Raw genomic sequence first — 20,568 nt, forward strand, 5'->3', positions numbered from 1 at the left:
CATGGTCAAGACCAGGGGTGCCCAATCCTGGCCCTATCCAGCATGTTTTAGATGTTTCCCTCTTCCAACACACCTGATTCACATGATCAGGATCGTTATCAGGCTTCTGCAGCGCTCGATGATGAGCTGATCATTTGAATCAGGTGTGTTGGAAGAGGGAAACATCTAAAACATGCTGGATAGGGGCTCTCGAGGACCAGGATTGGGCACCCCTGGTCAAGACGATCTGCTGCAGTTCAAACTGAGCATCAGAATGGGGACGAAAGGTGATTTAAGTGACTTTGAACGTGGCATGGTTGTTGGTGCCAGACGGGCTGGTCTGAGTATTTCAGAAACTGCTGATCTACTGGGATTTTCATGCACAACCATCTCTAGGGTTTACAGAGAATGGTCCGAAAAAGAGAAAATATTCAGTGAGCGGCAGTTCTGTGGGCGCAAATGCCTTGTTGATGCCAGAGGTCAGAGGAGACTGGCCACACTGGTTTGAGCTGATAGAAAGGCAACAGTAACTCAAATAACCACTCGTTACAACCGAGGTATGCAGAATAGCATCTCTGAACGCACAACACGTCGAACCTTGAGGCAGATGGGCTACAACAGCAGAAGACCACACCGGGTGCCACACCTGTCAGCTAAGAACAAGAAACTGAGGCTACAATTTGCACAGGCTCACCAAGATTGGACAATGGAAAATTGGAAAAACGTTGCCTGGTCTGATGAGTCTGGATTTCTGCTGCGACATTCGGCTGGTAGGGTCAGAATTTGGCGTCAACAACATGAAAGTATGGATCCATCCTGCCTTGTGTCAACGGTTCAGGCTGGTGGTGGTGGTGTAATGGTGTGGGGGATATTTTCTTGGTACACTTTGGGCCCCTTAGTACCAACTGAGCATCGTGTCAACGCCACAGCCTACCTGAGTATTGTTGCTGACCATGTCCACCCCTTTATGACCACAGTGTATCCATCTTCTGATGGCTACTTCCAGCAGGATAACGCACCATGTCATGAAGTGCGAATCATCTCAGGCTGGTTTCTTGAACATGACAATGAGTTCACTGTACTCCAACGGCCTCCACAGTCACCAGATCTCAATCCAATAGAACACCTTTGGGATGTGGTGGAACGGGAGATTCGCATCATGGATGTGCAGCCGACAAATCTGCAGCAACTGTGTGTTGCTATCATGTCAATATGGAGCAAAATATCTGAGGAATGTTTCTAGTGCCTTGTTGAATCTATGCCACGAAGGATTAAGGCAGTCCTGAAGGCAAAAGGGGGTCCAACCCGGTACTAGCAAGGTGTACCTAATAAAGTGGCTGGTGAGTGTATAAATCCTGCTTTGTTACCTGCCACTAGCTTTTCATCACCAGTGCATAATGGAGATCACTAGCTTGGCCATTGCCCAAGGCCCCGGAACCCAAGAGGCCCCAAAAGCCCAGGTTTGCATTATGTAATTTGGGTCGAGAAAATTTAATGATTGCTCATTTGTTTTGAAGAGACATCTTGTGCCAAAATCTAGTTTTGATATTTTGATTTCAGTTTATATTTGTTACTCATTTGTTATTATTATATATTATGCTGAGTTGAAGTAAAGAAAAGAGGGTAGAAGTAGTCAGTCACTTATTTTCTTTCTTTTTTTTTATTGGTAAATATTTTGTGTATAAAATGTCAGAAAATTCAAAACATGCCCATCATTACTTCCTGATGCCTAAATGGTCCCAATTTTGGGCATTTTGTGACTGTCAGTGTACTTAAAGACTAGGTGCCTGGGAAAAGAAGTGACACTGACATGTTATGTGGGGGTCAACAGGGGCAACACAACAGATTTTTGCCCACTAAGAGGTTAAAAATACTGAACTAAAGTGAAACACTGACCTTCCAATACAGCCAAGCTCCTAATGCATTAAGCATCAAAATGTTATGAAATGCTGTGAATGGGTCCTGTACTTCATGAACTCATGCCAGCATACTGTTTGTGTTGCCCTTTGTAAAACCTCAGGTTGTTACTACCTCGTATAAATCTGCTTAACCATCACTAACAAAATAATGGCACATACTGTCCAAGGGTACACCCTCTCTGCTGTAAGCTTCTAGCAGGATGGCTCTAATTGCAGGTCTGTTCTTCACACACTTGCACTGTCAGGCTCAGTGGGTTAATATAACTGAGGAAAAATGATGAGATATAAAAGTAACACACTGCTGAGTGGGCTTACAGTGAACTTGTATGAAAGTTCTTTTTTCAAATTCTCTATCCAAAACTATTTCAAGATTATTTTTGAAACAAAGCTTTGCTTCATTTTTATTGTTACACCATTTTCAAGGGCAGAGCCATGGAGAGCCACCACAGACAGAAGTCTGGCCTCCCCACATAGCCAACAGTGAAGCCTACACATGTACTGAACTGGTGTTATGTCCAGTTACTACTATATTAGTGGAAAAACTTTTTTCAAGAACCACTTGTCTACAAGACTGTAGATCCAGGAAACATTCATGATAATATTTTTTTCCCAAAAGCAAATGTTTCTCAGATGTCCAAAAGCTAAATGACAGTCAGGCAACATTCACTACAGAGGTACAGTGAACTTTCATCAAACCTTCAGTAAACATTCAGGGAGTGTTCCCTAAATGTTATTCTGTTGGAAAAGCTTATTATACTGTCCATGAGCTGTCCTGTAGTTGCACATGGCAGTCTTGCCTGATGGGAGTGAGTAACCAAAAATGACTAATTGGTTTACTGCAATTTTCTAGAAAACAACAAGATTGTCCCACCCCAGGATGAGCACTGGCCTAGCTTAGACACACCCCAAAAACAACACTGACCATTTTATACAATTCTTAATTACACGAATAAAAATAAAATAATATTAATAATAAAAACATAACTAGAGAGCCCTCAGTAGAGACATAGTTGCCCAATGTATGCATGTTTACCTGATTCTGTGTTTTACTGTGCGCCTATTGAGGATGAACTTGTCTTGATTTTGCCTTACAATGATACATAATGTAAAAATAATTGCACAAATTTAAAAGAAGACATGATGCACTAAATCTCTCAGGGAACCAGCTTTGGGGGCAAATCATTCATTTAACAGAGAAAAACCCTTGGGAATTCTGGGGATATTCCTAATGTGCATGTAATGTACAGGTCCATGCCTATGGTATATCTTTTGAGAGATTGGACATAGGTCATTGATTTTGGGCTAAATTTAAAGCAAATAAAGCACAAGAGCTTAGTCTATCATGTAACACAGATATTTTGCATGGAGGGGAAGATTTTGCTGTAATTTACGCTTATGGCTAAGCGCCTTAGATTTCTGACCTTGAGACACATAAACGGAACCTTGACCTTTTATCCAAGGTCAAAAGTCACATCACCAACATGGGTTCCTAGCTGATTATAATGAGAATAAAAAGAACTGTGTTTATGTTACACCTTCTCCAAGTTATAATGGATTTAAAATGTGTGATGATTTAAGACCATCAGTGAGACCTTGACCTTTGTCTCAAGGTCATATGTTACACTACCAGTTTATAGGCCTATAATGTCTTCCTAAGTTAGTGTACTAAACTTATGGCTTCTTGTGCATTTTCAGTCACACAGAGCTGTTTTTGGGAAATGTGACCTTTGACCTCTGTAGCTGTCACCAATGGATGTATTGACCCCAAAATCCAATCCCTCTGAGGAAGAACCATACCGAGGTCATGTATGAAGTTTCAGGTTCAAACTCCTGTAAAGCTCTAGACTGAACACACAAACACACGGGCACAATTACTCTGTAGTTGCCAGTCGATGGGCAACTATAAAAAATACTACGACGGTCAGTGTCTGAAAGGCGAGCTGTTTTTCCGGTAGCGGAGAACAGTGTGGTCCTGGAAATAAGCCAGCGCATGTATACATCCAGTCTGACGTCACGTGACCTCTTCCTCCAGCAGCAGCAGCAGCAGCAGCAGCGGCGGTTGTTTACAGCGCTAATGCCGTTTGTCAGAGAAACACCGTCTTGGCTGGTTGTCAAAACCACTACACCGGAGACAAAGCAGCTCAGGTAAGACTTGACAGAATACCCTCCAACTTTCTCTCTGTTGAGCCGGTATATTTCTGTTAAATGTCTGTGCGCCGTCGGAGGATAACGACGAGCTGAAATTGGACACAGAAACGGGACAAAAGGAAGAAGTCGGTAAAGGGCTGCGACAGGGAGGCTGAGGAGGTCCACAGCCAAAAAGAAAGCTGTGTCATTTCATTTTGTGGGTTAAAGTTGTGTTTTTGACAGTAGCTGGCTCATTTTATTGAGGCGAAGAGATATATGTATATATATATTTTGAGTGCTTTGTCTCAGAGGGTTGAGCAGTGAACAGATAATAAGCTAACCTAACCCATGCAGGTTAGTGAGGCTATACATGTTCAACATTGTTATAACAGCTAAGGGAAAGTAAAGCTGCTATTATTATTATTATTGTTATTATTATTATTATTATTATTAGTTCGTTAAGCCGGCCATTGGACCTGTCTCGTTTACAAATTTTAACTGTAGCTATTATCTTCGGGACAGAGCTCTCCCTATAGAAACCTGCTAAACCGAAATGAGCCCTCTTGAGCTAATTATGTGGATTTGATCAGTATAAATAAACCTCATTTTACATATTCAGTAAAAGGCTGAGAAAGAGAGACAACGAGCGAGAGAGAAAAGCGTGGCATTGTTTTGAAAGTCTTGAGCAGAGGTTAAATGTGGTAACTTCACAGCTGTTAGAAAGAAAACATCACATGCTTTGTCATGTTAACAGATGTTAAATACGTTCTCCCCGAGGACCTAGACTTAAACCTGAGATCAGCTGAAACAAAACTGACTGACCCGAGCTTTCATAGCAGCGGACAACAACATCACCCGCTTTATTTGTTGAAATTATCTATCTACTGTACATTTTTGGCATTATCTGTCCTTCCGTCCATCAGCTATACCTGCTTTACCCTGTAGGGCAGGGGTGGGCAATCCTGATCCTCCAGGACCAGGATTACCCACCCCTGCTGTAGGGGGTCGCAGGAGGCTGGAGCCTGCCATGCACTGTATTCCAGTAAGTGAGTAATAATGGTGTCAGCACCACAGTGTTTTCCAGTAAACGGTCTGACCTTCAACTGATGCACAACATCTCATTTACAATGTATCCAACTCTGGAAAATGTCTCACAAGCTTGTGGTTATGATTCTTATACACTGAAAACAGAATACAACAGTTTGGGCTTCACTGCACAAACAGATGATTTTGTATATAGATATATAGTCATAGTTTAAAATACACAAACACATTTTTAAAAAATTGCATCATCCTGGTTGCTTTAAATGTTGTATTTTTCATGGGACATTCATGCCAGTAAACCATAGTGAATTGAATTAGGGATTGACTGAGTCAATGAGTCTGGCCAATTTAAAAATGTGCTACTTTGGCTCTAATGCAGGCAACTCTGCAGTAATTAGTTCCAAATACTGGTTGTCAGTCTCTTTGATTACTAATAATTAGTATTGATCCTAAAACCTATATCAGTCTCTCTCATAATATGCACACGTAAGAGCTGAGAAGACTACAATCTAGAAAATAATAAGTGTAAATAGGACTGCAGCCAACAATTACTGTTGTACTGATTAAGCTGCTGTTTTTTGTTTTTTTTAAATCATTATCTGACTAGATGCTTGTTCTATAAATCAGTCTGTAACAACTTGAGCAAGTTGATGGCTACCTCAAGTCGAGTGTTTAGTTTGGTCTCACCCACAGTCCAGAACTCAAAATACTCAGTTTATAGTGATAAAAGTCAAGGAAAAGCAACAACACATCACTTTTTTTTCCTTTCCTTTTTAAAATGAAAGAACGCAAGAAAGAAACGAATTTCAAACGAACAACAAAAAAAAAGAAAAAAAAAAAAAAAAAATAAAAACCTAAAAGGGGGAAACAAAAAAAATTAAAAAAAAAAAAAAAATTAAAAAAAAAAAAGCCAATTGATGGAATTTCAAAATAGTGCATGATTTAATTAACAGTTGCCACAAATTAAATTACTGTGCTGTCGTTTGGCTGGTTTGATTTATTAGAATATGTGGAAAAGGTTAGTTTGGTATTTTGAACACCTGGAAAACCTGATGGAGAAACCAGGGTAACATAAGCAACAATTGCCGAGCCCAAATTCAATCCCAGAACATCACAGTCACATGTTGAACGTCGCAGACCTCCAAAGATGCCCATCCCAAGTCACACTTTTAGTTGTTGCAGCAGAGTCAGAAAAAATGGACTGAACTGAAAGTCTTAAACTTTTCTGGTTGTTTTTCTAGCTACAGAGATTTAACTTCAGGTACAATGTTTTCTGTACATCGCACTTAACGTTACGTCTTCATAATTGTTAAGTGGGTTGCATAACGCCTGACGCATTTCACAGGCTGACACGTACAAGTTCACACGCACATAGAAAGATTCACACCACCAGCACTTTTAGCTCCTACCTTGAATGAAGCATGAGCAGTGCTTTGACTTCAAGCTTCAGGGAAGCAGTGTGCAGGGTGGTACTGCTGTCCTTTCTGCTGTTGACTAATGAGATGGAAGTTAACAGCAGTGCGGTTGTTTGAGTCATTCCTGCTGTTAATTTCAATCTCATTAGTCAGCAGCAGTGTGGTTGTTTCAGTCATTGATTGGTCTGTTATCAGATAGACAGGTGGTGTGCTGTTGAGTTTGTGCATGAGGAACAGGTGTCTAATGGTTGAAGTGAAGCGTGCATCCCACATGCACACAGACACAGCACACAAGCACCAGCCTGTTGTAATAACTTGCTCACTATTTCGATTTATGGTTATGGTACTGTTAAATAAATAAACTGTACATTCCACACCTGCATTGCATACAGCACTGTTCCTGCTATTTTACACCACCTTTTCTCTCTGAGCCCTGCTTGGAGATAGTAGATAGATCATTGTCTGAAATTACATCATCTTTGGACCAATTTCACAATGTTGCTTAGGAGATAAGTTATAAGGTGTTACCGGACAGACATGACATGTAAACATTTGACTGGTATGACAGTATCTGTTGTAACAACCCCCTGACATTGTGTTTTAAATGTTTCCTTTATTGTGTATCTCAGTGTTTCATTTCAATGTCTTAGAACACAATAGCCTTGGAATGAAGTTGTCATGTTTTTCACTATTTTAGCTGTAATTATTGAAATGAAGCCACATGTTGATGTGTTTTGTTTTTGCCATGTGAACCACAGGTCATTTTATGCTTTGCTGAAGGACAGATGAACAGGGGGCAGTAGTGTTGGGGGGGTGGAAGGGCAGAAAATAAGTGATGGAAGTTAGTTTTAGATTTGTTCCTATTGAGTGTTTTATTGATGCTACATAAGTTATTGCATTTTTGGCACTTCACTAGTTTTTTTTAAAATCATTTACTTTACTTCATGTTTCTGCTCCTCACAACCTCTTCCACTAATGATTCCACTTTCACTTTCACTCACTCTCTTTTCTCTTTTCTGTTTGTCAGTGTTTGACGGAGATTGAAAAGCAGTTACTAAACACACCTCTGACTCACCATATGTCCCTGAATTCCTTTTTTCCTTCACGAGTGATGATCTTATTCTTCTCAATGTGGTGGACAGGTTGCTCCAGAGGTTGCCAGAAAGAGACAAGGGGCTGCACTGTCCAGCCAGTCCTCAATTCCTGCTGGTTCAGGCCTGACACGGCAGTACCATGGCCGACCGTGAAGAATCTGGGAAGATGAATGGCAATGCTGGTCACTCTTCCAGTCTCCTGGAGCCACCCAAAGAGAGCATGCAGCTAAAAAAGGAGATCTCGCTGCTCAATGGAGTCAGTCTGATCGTAGGAAACATGATTGGCTCCGGCATCTTCGTCTCCCCGAAGGGTGTGCTTATCTACAGTGCCTCTTATGGGCTGTCGCTAGTCATCTGGGCCATTGGGGGCCTGTTCTCAGTGGTGGGGGCCCTTTGTTATGCTGAGCTGGGAACAACAATAACAAAATCAGGGGCATCTTATGCATACATCTTGGAGTCATTTGGTGGCTTCATTGCATTCATTCGTCTGTGGACATCTTTGTTGATCATTGAACCCACCAGCCAAGCAGTCATAGCTATTACATTTGCAAACTACTTGGTGCAGCCACTCTTTCCAACATGTGAACCACCATATGCAGCAGCCAGGCTCATCGCTGCAGCGTGTATATGTAAGTACTTTTGAACCATTCTGTGTCCTGCTGCTGTTTGCTCGCATCTTTCTGACTATTCCTAAAAGAGCAAAGAAACATCTATGAAGCTATCTTCTCTTTACAGGTTTACTGACATTTATCAACTCTGCCTACGTAAAGTGGGGAACTCGAGTGCAGGACATTTTCACCTATGCAAAGGTTGCAGCCCTCATTGTCATCATTGCCACTGGCATCGTGAAGCTGAGCCAGGGTAAGTGGAGTCACCCAGTATTTAGGATAATCAAAGACATACTAGAAACCTTCCAGCAAGCACTACAACACCAGCAAATGTGTTCTCCTGCATGGTTTAATACATCTCCCACCATCCTGAACTTTGTCAGTCATTTTACTGTGTTCCTAAATGTGTTGTTTTTCTACACTGAAAAAAGAGATTATTTGTTTTGGGTAGATTATTGGTTGGCTCAGGGCCATTTACATATTTTCTCTTGGGACTGTAAAGCGTTGCAATGTCAGTACAATTTATATAACAAAGGAATAACACTCTTTTCAGCATTATTGTCACAGGTGGTCTTTGGGTGAGTCCGTCTTAATTAAAACAGTTGCTGAAGGAGTATAAACAAGGGATGCAGACTTTGAAACATTTACTTCAATAATGGACAGTGTCTTCAATCAATAATCTCTAATCAATCTTGAACATGAATTGGCCACAGCAGACAGTATTCTGCATGCTCAAAATGCTGGTTTTGTCACTTAGCATGTATCATTGGGGTCAAAAGCGACTTAGTTATATATGTCATTGGGCTGTAAGCTTGCTCTTTCCCAGTAGAGTTCAATCTGTCTTAAATAGGTGAGGTCTGGTCTGAGGCCATTAAGTGTCACAGAAGTCTTTGTTACGGTGACTCTTTGCTGGCTGAACCACACCTCTTTTCCACCAAGAAGATCCAGATGCTAGTGCATTGCTGGTGCTAATGCCAGTGCTTAGTTCTAATCTATCAGTTAACTTTTAACCATTAATGTTCCTAGTACAGATCAGATTGTATTCATAAAATGTTTGAAACCTCAGGAACTGTCAACAGCTCAAGAATACTATTATGATCATTTGCTTAGATGCAATGAAATTTCATTGAATGTTCCTTTTACTGTTGTGTCTCTATCTTAGGCTACACAACCAACTTCGAATCGTCCTTTCAGGGGTCATCTACAGATCCTGGTGACATTGCGCTGGCGTTGTATTCTGCCCTCTTCTCTTACTCTGGCTGGGACACACTTAACTTTGTAACTGAGGAGATCAAAAACCCAGAAAGGTAATCTTTCCTATTTTTGGTTTCTTTTCCAGTAGAAAGTACCAATAGTGGCATATCAAAATAATTCAATCGCCTAGTAGTGATTGAATGTCCTGTTGTTCCAGGAACCTGCCTCTGGCCATCGCCATCTCTATGCCCATTGTCACCGTCATCTACATCCTCACCAATGTGGCCTACTATGCTGTTCTGGATGTTAGTGCTATACTGGCCAGCGATGCAGTGGCAGTGGTGAGTAAGCAAACTGCTTTACTGAGAACAAGATGCATGTGCACATGAGTTGACAATGAAGTTGCTAAACTAGTTGCGATGTGATGTTCAGACTTTTGCAGATCACACTCTTGGTGTAATGGGCTGGACTATCCCCATTGCTGTGGCTTTGTCCTGCTATGGAGGCCTCAATGCCTCTATTATAGCTGCATCCAGGTAGAACACATACATAGACACACCAGTTTTAAGCAGCAATAAAGAAATCTGCAGTGGTTATTTTATTACTATTTTTTTACATCTGCTTTACAGAGGTTAATTCTTGTGTAGTATAAAACAGTACTTTGCATGGTGTCTATGTATCTCTATTAATTCACATTGGTTGTGCACAGGTTGTTTTTTGTGGGCTCTCGTGAGGGTCACCTTCCAGATGCTCTGTCCATGATCCATATACAGAGATTCACTCCAGTCCCTGCTCTGATCTTCAATGTACGGACAAGGCTAAATTACAGTCAAAATATAATGTTGAAAGTACAGAAAACTCCTGTTTAATGGTAGTTTGTTGTTGTCGGTTACTATTCTGTTGGAAACGTAAAATAGTATTTTATCCTGTACCAAACACGTTCCATTTTTCTATGCCTGAACTAGTAAACAAAATCCAACTTTATTAGTTAATGGAAACCGAAAATATCTGGCACATCTTCACCTGCTATTAAATATGACATTGTATTTAAACCACATTTATCACATAGGTTAATAAACGTGTTCTTGACATTTAAGAGTTGAAAATAATGCAGTTTTAATATTGCAGGGAATACTGTAACACTATTTACATTTTTGTTTTGCTTTCCATTGTCACTATCCCATTCGGCTATCCAGTGTGTCATGTCACTGATCTACCTGACGGTGGAGGATGTCTTCCAGCTCATCAACTACTACAGCTTTAGCTATTGGTTCTTCATGGGACTGTCCATTGCTGGCCAGATCTACCTCCGCATAAAGGAGCCTGACAGACCCAGACCTCTCAAGGTGACAACAGATGTACACAGCTGTGTAACCACCATGCATCCATCCACTGATTCATTCACTTACCTGCATTTGAGTGATAAACAGGGCCCACCAGAGCTGAACTCCCTTCTCCTGACATTTAAATCATGCCCGGCTGAAGCTCAGCTCTGTCTCCGTCATTATCACAGCATTGAAAACTTGCATACAACTCTTGAAATCTGCTTTCATGTCCTGCCGTGTGTTAAACAAACAAGCATAGAGTGAAGACTTATTTTCTTTGACTTCATTAGCTGTGGCATCACAGCAGCAGAATCTAAACTGTCTCCACATTGAGAAATGGGCTGTATGGAATTTCTGCAGGTGGCACAGCAGCTTTAGCTTAGATTCTTTTCTGTACAGCAAAAAGCTAAGCTGCTGTGCATGGATTCACAATTTTTATCATGAAAACATTGCAAACAAAACAGTTGGGTTAGGAAGAAGAATATTTTAAAGAGATTGATTGTTTAACTGCAGCTTAACTTACACATTTTGTGCAAAACATGGGCTGCCAGGAGCACTGCTTCCCTTCAACAACAGTGAAAGAAAGAATACTAAGCGAAACACGGCATCCTCCACAGAGCAATGGGGAACTAAGCTGGCCTGGAAAGGACAAACAGCTAGAATTGCTGGGCTCAGCAGAACAACATGCAGTGCTACAGCACCACTCAGTGGTGTGTTTCAGTTACTGCCTTACAATTACATCACTCTGTTGCTATTTCTACCTTTAAGTCAGGAGATAACGGACACTTTCTCACTACTTACTCCTTAGTGGACACTGGTCCTCTGTTAGTGATGTAAGGGGTAATATGCTTGTTTTGTTTGTTCCTGAAAAAAATTACATATCGTAAGGGTCATTCATGCTTTTTTCTGCTTGTGTCACACATTGACTCTATATAAAGATTGGCAAATCCTCCATGACATCACCCTGAAGTTTCATGAAAAGCACAGTGTGGTGACTTGTATGACAGTTTTTGACACTTTGATGTTAGTTTTTTTTCAGCCCCAGAGGTTGCTTCTTGGTGTCACATACAAATGAATGCATTTCTTACTGCAAACTTTGAAAAATAATTCTAGTTTGTCCTTACAGACTTACTAAATATACAGCTTAATTAGTTGTTTTGTTCTAAAAAATCTATTGCTATATGTTAAAAAGCTTAGCTAATTCCTTTTATTTGTCTGTTGTACCTTTGAGGCAACTTTCGTGGGATGCTCTAACACTAAGCCTGTCACAGAGAAGGACCATCACGTCACATGTTTCTGATATTAAATTACATTAAAAATAATGGTTATATTAAAACAAAGTATTTATTTGAGTTTCTAACTCACCGTCTTTCTTGTGATTACTCTCTCTGCAGCTGACGTTACTGTACCCAGTGGTCTTCTGTCTGTGTGCTGTGTTCCTGGTGGCAGTTCCTCTTTACAGTGACACTGTCAACTCTCTGATTGGCATTGCCATCGCCCTATCAGGCGTTCCTGTCTACTTCTTTGGTGTTTATCTTCCAGAGTCTCAACGACCACCTGTCATCTCCAAGCTACTGTGTAAGTTTATCACACAGCTCCCTGAAGCAACAAGCACACTTGTCATTTAAGCCATATCATCTATTTTTCTCTCAATACAAAGTACCCTCAATTAGCTAACATGTTGTCCGTTACTGCAGGTTGGCTGACTCACTTCACCCAGTATACCTGCTACTGTGTACTGACAGAGATGGACAAAAGCCAGTAGAATCTATTACACTTGAACACTTCCATCTCCAGCCACCAGACAACAAATTCAGCTGGGAAAAAGGGATTTCTGACTCTTTTATTGTACTGTCAACCACACTGAAACTGTCAGACTTGAAAATGCTGCCACAGATGCAAATGCTCACTTGTAGATTCATCCTGGACTTCAAGGATTTTCAGATGACAGATGACCTCTGTTATAAACTCTGCACCTTGTTAGTTTAACAGGTAGTACAGTCTGTATGCCTTTTTAAATAGTATTTGTGAGATTTTACAGGTGCTGTGACCACAGGGACCTGATAGCAATACAAGTAAATTTTATGCTGTATGAATGCATGCCCAGTCACACCTGAGATTAAACTGTCAGTCATGGTCACTTTTAGAATTGAAAAAAAAAGAAACAAAATACTGCTGCTATGTGAAGATGTTGGCTCATTATTCCAGTGACATTGCCTTTATGTAGCGTTGGTGCCATTTTCCTTGTAGTTTCAGTTTTTTGTTGTTTTTTTTGCATTTTTACTCTTGCTGCTTTTTGTTTTATTGTATTTTATTTTATTGGGTATAGGCTCCAGCCCCCATGACCCTAGTGAGGATTAAGCGTTGTATAGATAATGGGTGAATGGATTTTATTGGATATATTTAATGAGTGTTGTGAAGGATTCAAGCGTGTTGGCTAAGGTGGGGTATGTATTTCTGCAGGGAAGTTGTAACGTGCCCCTTTTTTTATGCTAATCTGTGTAGCACAAAATCAATGATTATTTCTTTACAGTGTTCAACCTTCTGACAGAGACACTTCAGTTGTATTATCTTTAAGTCCACTTTTGTTACATTTGCACATCCTCTGTTCAAAAGTAAACTCTGCTTCATTCTCCATCTCAAAATCCACATTTCATCTTTCAACAGCACCACTTGTTTTCAGTTAAGTGATAGATTTTAAGCCATCAAGATCAAGCCTTGGCAGTTTCACTCCTGGTCTGGTCTACAGACCGTATCAAACATGGCATGTAGTAATGCGTTGAAGCTTTTCAAAATTGCATTTAATTACAAGGAAACTGTGAATGTTAAGGGAAGTGAAGCCATGATTATGTTCCAAATCAGAGCTCACTCATTTTCTAACTATTTTGTAGGTGCAGACAAGTTGGGACTAATTTTCTACAGGTGTGTCTCCACCCAAAGTTTTCACTGTGCCTGTTGTCACTAAACTACTTCACAAAAACAACTGCATTGCCTCAGGAGGAGTACCTGAGAATTGTCACCAGCAGTGACACGAATGTCCAGTTTCATTTTTCCTTCCTCCAGTTGTAAGAGAAAACGTCATCTTAAGTTATGGTTCAACAGACTCTTGAATGTCCAAATTACTTATTTGAGTAGTTTTTTTTTGTTTGTTTGATTTTTTTTAAACTGATTATGTTGGCTATCAAATTCTTAAAATCAACCTGTTCGTGATGCAGGAAAAATTAACACTGATGTTTTGTGTTTATTTTGAAAGCTTTCTTTTTATACACATCTACATATTTACAAAAAAAAGTTTATCTCAACAAGCATCCAAGAGAAACAATCTGAACTTTCAAAGGGGAAATTCTGAAACAAACTCACACACCCACAACAAAAATAATGCACCACACTTTCACAGTATGCAAAAATCTAACACACAGTTACACCCACTACCATGCACAAAATGCAAACACCCTACATTGCAACCACACGCGGCTCGAGACATCTCACTAACATGTGGTAACAGCACAAAGCATACGAGGCATATCACACTAATGTGCAACATTTCTAACACACGTCGACTCTGAACAAACATCCACGCACAAATTCACACCACAGTAATAATAATAATAAAAAAACAAAAGAAGAAGAAGAAAAAGACACTGGATCCTTTTAGAAATAACAACAACTCCTTCACCATCGGTGTAGCAAAGCGCTGGACTGATTGATAGTGTGTGTGCAATTTTCTAAACAATTTGTGGTCCCAAAGCTTTGTGACTCAAGTAACATTTTAATACTTTGGCACATTTAAAAAAATATATGTATATATGGTATTGTATCTGACATTGTCAGGATGTTACCTAATTTTACTTGAAATTAGAACATGATCGTAAAGTCTGATGAGTGCTACATGTAAGATGCTACACTGTTAGTTATTTTCTTCCACTCTCAGCTACACAGAGGTCTGCAGAGTTAGGGGTTATTTGTTGAGAGGGCACTGGGAAGATCCACTGAGCAGGGTGGGGTAAGGGGCAGATCAATCGGAATCATATTTGTCTCCGTCATCATCGTTGTCGTCGTCGTCTTCACCACGGCAGCCAAGCTCATGCAACACTTCCCTCTGGTAGCGCTGCCAGCTCCTCCTGCTGTATGAGTGTTCCTCCTCCCAGTAACCTGCACACATGTGGCGACATGCAGCTTGAATTTAAAGTGTTGCCATAAAAAATGAAACTGTCATATCTGTGTATCAAAATTGCACATCATTTCCTTGTTATTCCATGAAAATAATGTTTTCCTGCTTTAAAATGGTTCACATGTAACTATACACAATCCCCCAGTGTGTGCAGATCTACAAAGCCACCACGTCTCCCTCCATCCACTCTTCCACCACAACCTGCAGCTGGAGCACACCAGTTGAACTACAACTGAAACGCTGTAAAACTACTCTACGATACAAAATGGCAGGCAGTGTAGTGGGGCAGCGATTAGCACGGCTACCTCACAGCAAGAAGGTTTTGGGTTTGAAACCTGCCGGTCGGCTGAGGCCTTCCTATGTGGAGTTTGCATGGTCTCCTTAATATTAGAGTAATTCAGTCACATGCAAGCACACTAAAATTTAATTTTAAAAAATGCAGAACTGGCCCCATTTGCAGACTGGGTAGGATTTTATATATATATTTTTTTAAATCACTAACAAACTAAAATCACTTGAAAAAAAATTAAAAAAACAAATGCCTGACATTCACATGAAGTGACAAGCACTTGTGTAGCAACTGTAACATTTCCCAAGCTTCTGTAACTACACACTTGAAAAACTTACACGTGAATAGATACATACCACCATAGCGCTCCTCTCTGTCACTGTCAGCATCACTTTCCTCATCAGGGTAGTCATTCCGCCAGTTGCCTTCCTCATTCTCATCATCCTCATCTTCATACACCTCCTCTTCATGAACCACAAGGTCAGGAACCTGTGACAAACAAGAACAACTTGGGGATTTTTTTGTTTGTTTGTTTTTTTTAACACTATTGTGAGCCCGTAGAGGCACAGTTTCTAATAAAGATAAAATAAAAACAGTAGCATGGCTTAAACCCCAATTAACTTCACTAAAAACATCTTTGAAAAGCCTTTTAAAATAAAAATACCTTTAAAAAAAAAAAAAAAAAAAGGTGGTGGGAAGGTTTTAGACCTGAATAAATATACATTAATTGTCACAGACCAGACCTTCTTCCATATTACTTCCTTACTTTTAATGATACCCATTAGCCTGTTTGTTCCACAGCCACTTCTTTGAATTAACAAAGCACATGTAGCCCAGTCAGCAGGAAGGTAAAGACCTGTAATATCTAGTCAGGACCAGCTGTGTGTCCACTGACCCTCACCTATTTATTCAAATACAAAATTTCTACTACTTCACCCATGTCTTCATTCACTCACTCCGATTTCAGCACTCATTCATCTGTCCGTCCATCCATCCACACACACCAGTTCTCCCTCATCGGCGTAGGCCCTGACAGACAGGATGTCCTGGATCCACCCTGGTGTGACCGTTTCCTGGTAGTAAAGATCGTAGACGTAGTCCTCGTCATGCTCCTGGTGCTCTTCTCCCAATCTCTCTCCAGATATGCTCAGATGCTCCCGCAGCATCTTGGTGTTGTTACACAGGATCTCGTCTGGGTCTGAGGACAGGGTCTTTACAGACAAACAGAGCAAAGAAACAAACGTATAACTACTTAGGTTGTCCACATTACCGATGTTGATTGAAGTCTTGATTTTCTGGATGATATTTCTGTGGTACTGTGAACAGGTGGATCCCTCTCATGCATGTCCCACTTTGGCCAGCCCTTTTGAACTTATATGAACCAAAACAACAAGTGTTCTTGGAGATGCCCACACAACCTACTGCTTTGTTGTCAGGTGTGGTGTTAAAATCTGCCCACCGACCATATGACATTGACAAAGACAATTAAGGCACAATATACTCAGACCTAAAGCACTTACATGCCTGTCATTACCGCACACATCTATTTTTTTGTATTAAAACTATATTTCAACATGTAAACAATGAGTTATTAAATGTTTGCTTGTAAATCTGTTGAAAGTCGGTGGTGACACAAGTAAACACAAATAAATGTGTAAAATGTTCAGCAAATGTACTATGATCATCCCCAATTTAAAAGTAGTGTATCCTATTACTTTAATAACTCTAAGCATATATTACAGGGCTCTCATAAGGATTTTTGACTTTCATCTACAAGTCAGTACAGCAGTTTAGGAGGGAGGTTAAAACACTCAAGAGGCTCACATTGGTGAAGTATATGGAAATGCAGTTAAACTCTCACTGCAACACCAAAGATCTTCAGGGAAATCATGCCAAAAAGCTCACCAGTTTCAAAAAATTGTGTCACTCTTTTTAAAAGCAGTGTTTTGTACAAAAAAAGAAGGCTGCTGTTGTTGCAATAACTTCAGTCTACCCTCTCCCCTGGCAGGCGTGTTGGCCAACAGCTCTGAATTCCAACAGAATGTGACAGTCTGTCAGTGTGACTCAGTGTAAGGGCTGGGTGCTGTGCCACAATTAGATACCAATACAGACTCTTCAATGGAAGACCCCTCTTCATCCAAATATGTTATCAAAAAACAAACAAACAAAAAAAACACTTCATACTGTCAATAAAACAGCATGCCTAAAAATAGCCAATTTTTAAAGAACAAAACCTAAATTGTCTTTGTCATTATGGAAACTGAATTGTTATAACTTTGTTAATAAAACTATTCTCATTCATACAGGCTCATCAGCTCTGTTTAATCAATGTGCAAGAAAAATATTAAAGTTAAGACACAATAAACAGATGTAAAATCATTTGCAGTGAACCACTGGAAGAGAGGCTGATTATTATGTTAGATTTTAGTGTCTTAGCTATGATTATATATTTCTATATTATTAATATGCATGTTTTTAACTGATTCAGGCCCACTGTACTTGACTCTTCGAAATGTATTCATCTATTTTGGCTACCTTCTAAAAATAAATAAATAAATATATATAAACATCTCCAGAGACTTAAAAAAAGAAGAAAAAAAAAGATTGTCAAATAGACAATTCAGTATATGTATTAAACCACTCAGTGCTCAGTATAAAACTACAATACGCCCTGTGTACCAGGCAATAACTGGTATTTATCGGCACAGTCAAACTCACACTTCCACATTACGTGCATGAATGACAAACCAAAGTTCAAGGCCAGAGCCAGAGGATTTTCAAGTGCCATGTATTTTGTGGAAGCACTAGTTTCCTGGTTAGCTGCAGTGAAACTGGACAAGAAGTGGATTAGACAAAAAATGTATGCCAGCATTGTTCAGCTGAAGTCAGGGACAGAGTGGGAAACATTTCTAAATTTGCCAAGTCCTTCACAAACACATCACCAGAATTTGCCCAATAGCTTAACATGACAGAAACAGACCAGAAAGCAAGTTCTTCTCCCTACTACGTTCCTGCAGTCTCCCCCTGCAGATTTGGAACATGCCAATGCAATGACAATGGCTGTAGGGATGTTTAGTCACTTGTTAACAATTTATCAACTGCAACAGCAGTTACTCTCACCACTTTGGATGGACTTCCAGCACTACAGAGAGGTATTTATCAGTAGCAATGTATCCATACTGCATTTATGTTCACATTTTCAGGTACTGAAAAGGAAAAACAGAAAGAAAAAAAAAACTTCCCAATTTTGCAATAAAGTTTTTAACACTCTCTTGAGGTCGTTTGAGACTTTTACGAAAAGAGTTAATGTGCAAAATGGGGAGATCGAAACACTGTGTTTAAAAAAAAAGATCTGACAGTCCTAATAGAAAGTCCAGTGCTATGAATATAACATTTCTGAACAAAATGCAAGCACATATCTGGTTGAGAACCTTCAAAGTGGTAGTGTCGGCATGACAGGATGCAACAGAACACAAACTTCACTGTTAACTGTGACAAAGAGTAGCAGCCAGTGAGACACGATTGTTTCTGTAACTTCCTTAATTCTTTACATTATGTGTGCTGTACTAAAAACACAGCAAACTAGAGCTTTGGGGATTGTTGGAATCCTAGTGTCAATACCAGTAGGCTGTATGGTAACTGCTACCACTATAGACAAAACACAATAACACTCAACTCACCTTGCCAGAAGGTTTGTCCTGGTTCTCTACATCCTCATGGATGAGATCCACCACCTGGATTTCACCAAGACCCCAGCATTTGTCTGTCTCTGTCCCAGTTCCCTCTGTGGTCTCTGGAGCATCCGTCTGGGGCGCTTGTTGCTCAGCTTGGTTTAACAGGCCTGTACGGTGGCTTGTCAGTATTCGATAGCGTTCCTCCCTGCGGGTGCTCCATTTTGTGCTCCGTAGGTCCCCAATTACCCGTTGTGAACTGGCAGCAGAAGGGCGCAATGCATGGGCCATGCGAGGCCGAGCCAAAGCCTGTCGAAACTGTGTCTGAACAGGAGCATCCTAGTAATAACATTGGAATCAATTAGTCTCTTATATGGACAGAAGAATATATTTTACTTTAATCCCCCACTCCTAGAATATGTGGGGAACAAAACTATGTGCCAAACCTTGAAAACATCTCATCATACATCTCTTACTGTCAAACCTAATTCTCACTGAATCAAAGTAAAACTGCATTCTCAAAATGTCTCAGTGAGGGGAAAAACATCAACAAGTTCACATATGCCCATCATTTCAAATAAGAGCATAAAAAGCTGTTAAATTAGTCTGTATGAAAACTACATCATAAAACGTGGGTGTAAAATTCCACATAGAATATTCACTAGCTAATCTAATTAGCTCGAAGTATGATGGGTATGACTTCGGCGTTTATTATTACGTATTTAAATATGTTCTCACGTTAAAGTTACCACATCTTTCGTTTTGATAATGTCAAATAATTTTCGAGGTCCATAGTCACGTCAGAACTACGTCTACTGTCAACAAAATAAGCTAACGATAGCACAAGCTGCTGTAGTTTGGGGCTGACATGGCTAATGTTGGCCAACAGCGTTAACTAGCCGGATGCTATGCTAACAACAACTAGCATACAAGGCAGGTGGTTTTAAAACAACAGTCACTTTAAGTAGTTAAATTCACATTGCTACAAGTAGCTCAGCTGTGCTAAATTGTTACGTTTGTACTGCCAAGCTAAATGAGCCTTATTTTTTCCGAGAGCTTTCCTAACATGTTCATTGCCAGCTGCGTTGATGTTAGCCAGCAGTGCTAACACAGCAGTCATCCGGCGGGCCTCTCACCTGTGTAGCTACGGTCGCCACGAGTTTGAACACCGAGTTTTCCACCTCGGCTTCGTTGGGCTCCGGTGCCGTTTCGCCTGTGCTTTGAGACGATTCTGGCCGGATACGTTTACACGCCAGCAACAACGCGTCTGCTGGGTCGGTTCCCCGTTTTCTCTTGACTCGAAGAATTGTCGTGTTTGGATCCATGTTGTGTGTTTCTGGTTAGTCTGGCTGGCAGAGAGGTGGAGAATGCTAGAGCGCTCACTCCGCCTTTATTTCCGGGAACCACAAACAACTTCTTCTTCTTCTTCTGCTTCTGCTTCTTCTTCTGCTTCTTCTTCTATTGATTGATTTGGCGCGTGGCATCCAACATTTAGGTGCATTACCGCCACCTACCGGACTGGAGTGTGGAGCAAGCTTGGCAAGACGAAAAACAAACCAAAAAAAAAAAAACAAAAAACCCCAAAATAAATTAGAAGTCCTGTGTTTTTAGGAATCTCAATGAGCTCTCTTAATATTTCTTTTCCTTTCCCCCCAAGGAGGTTCTGCACTGTTAGCTTTACCTTGGTTTTTTTGCAACTTTGCATATAGTTTTTTCCTTTCATCTTCATATT

The 20,568-nt window shown here is 40.3% G+C and overlaps 2 protein-coding genes across 2 annotated transcripts; one reads left to right on the forward strand and one right to left on the reverse strand.

Annotated features, from left to right (window-relative positions):
• The first annotated feature begins 3,992 nt into the window (after positions 1 to 3,992).
• slc7a6 (solute carrier family 7 member 6) lies at positions 3,993 to 12,960 on the forward strand. The gene is made up of 10 exons (XM_008279200.1): positions 3,993 to 4,043; positions 7,627 to 8,207; positions 8,314 to 8,439; positions 9,349 to 9,493; positions 9,598 to 9,721; positions 9,813 to 9,916; positions 10,090 to 10,186; positions 10,577 to 10,726; positions 12,100 to 12,283; positions 12,403 to 12,960. The coding sequence occupies exons 2-10, from the start codon at positions 7,718 to 7,720 to the stop codon at positions 12,468 to 12,470; spliced, it is 1,488 nt and encodes a 495-aa protein (XP_008277422.1). The 5' UTR covers positions 3,993 to 4,043; positions 7,627 to 7,717; the 3' UTR covers positions 12,471 to 12,960.
• A 966-nt stretch (positions 12,961 to 13,926) lies between these two features.
• Positions 13,927 to 20,198, reverse strand: slc7a6os (solute carrier family 7 member 6 opposite strand). The gene is made up of 5 exons (XM_008279201.1): positions 19,973 to 20,198; positions 18,846 to 19,175; positions 16,170 to 16,376; positions 15,522 to 15,654; positions 13,927 to 14,857 (listed from the first exon to the last, which is right to left on the reverse strand). The coding sequence occupies exons 1-5, from the start codon at positions 20,159 to 20,161 to the stop codon at positions 14,721 to 14,723; spliced, it is 996 nt and encodes a 331-aa protein (XP_008277423.1). The 5' UTR covers positions 20,162 to 20,198; the 3' UTR covers positions 13,927 to 14,720.
• Positions 20,199 to 20,568: the final 370 nt, after the last annotated feature.

Source organism: Stegastes partitus, unplaced genomic scaffold, assembly GCF_000690725.1.
Source record: "Stegastes partitus isolate 25-593 unplaced genomic scaffold, Stegastes_partitus-1.0.2 Scaffold147, whole genome shotgun sequence".
Lineage (NCBI taxonomy): Eukaryota > Metazoa > Chordata > Actinopteri > Pomacentridae > Stegastes > Stegastes partitus.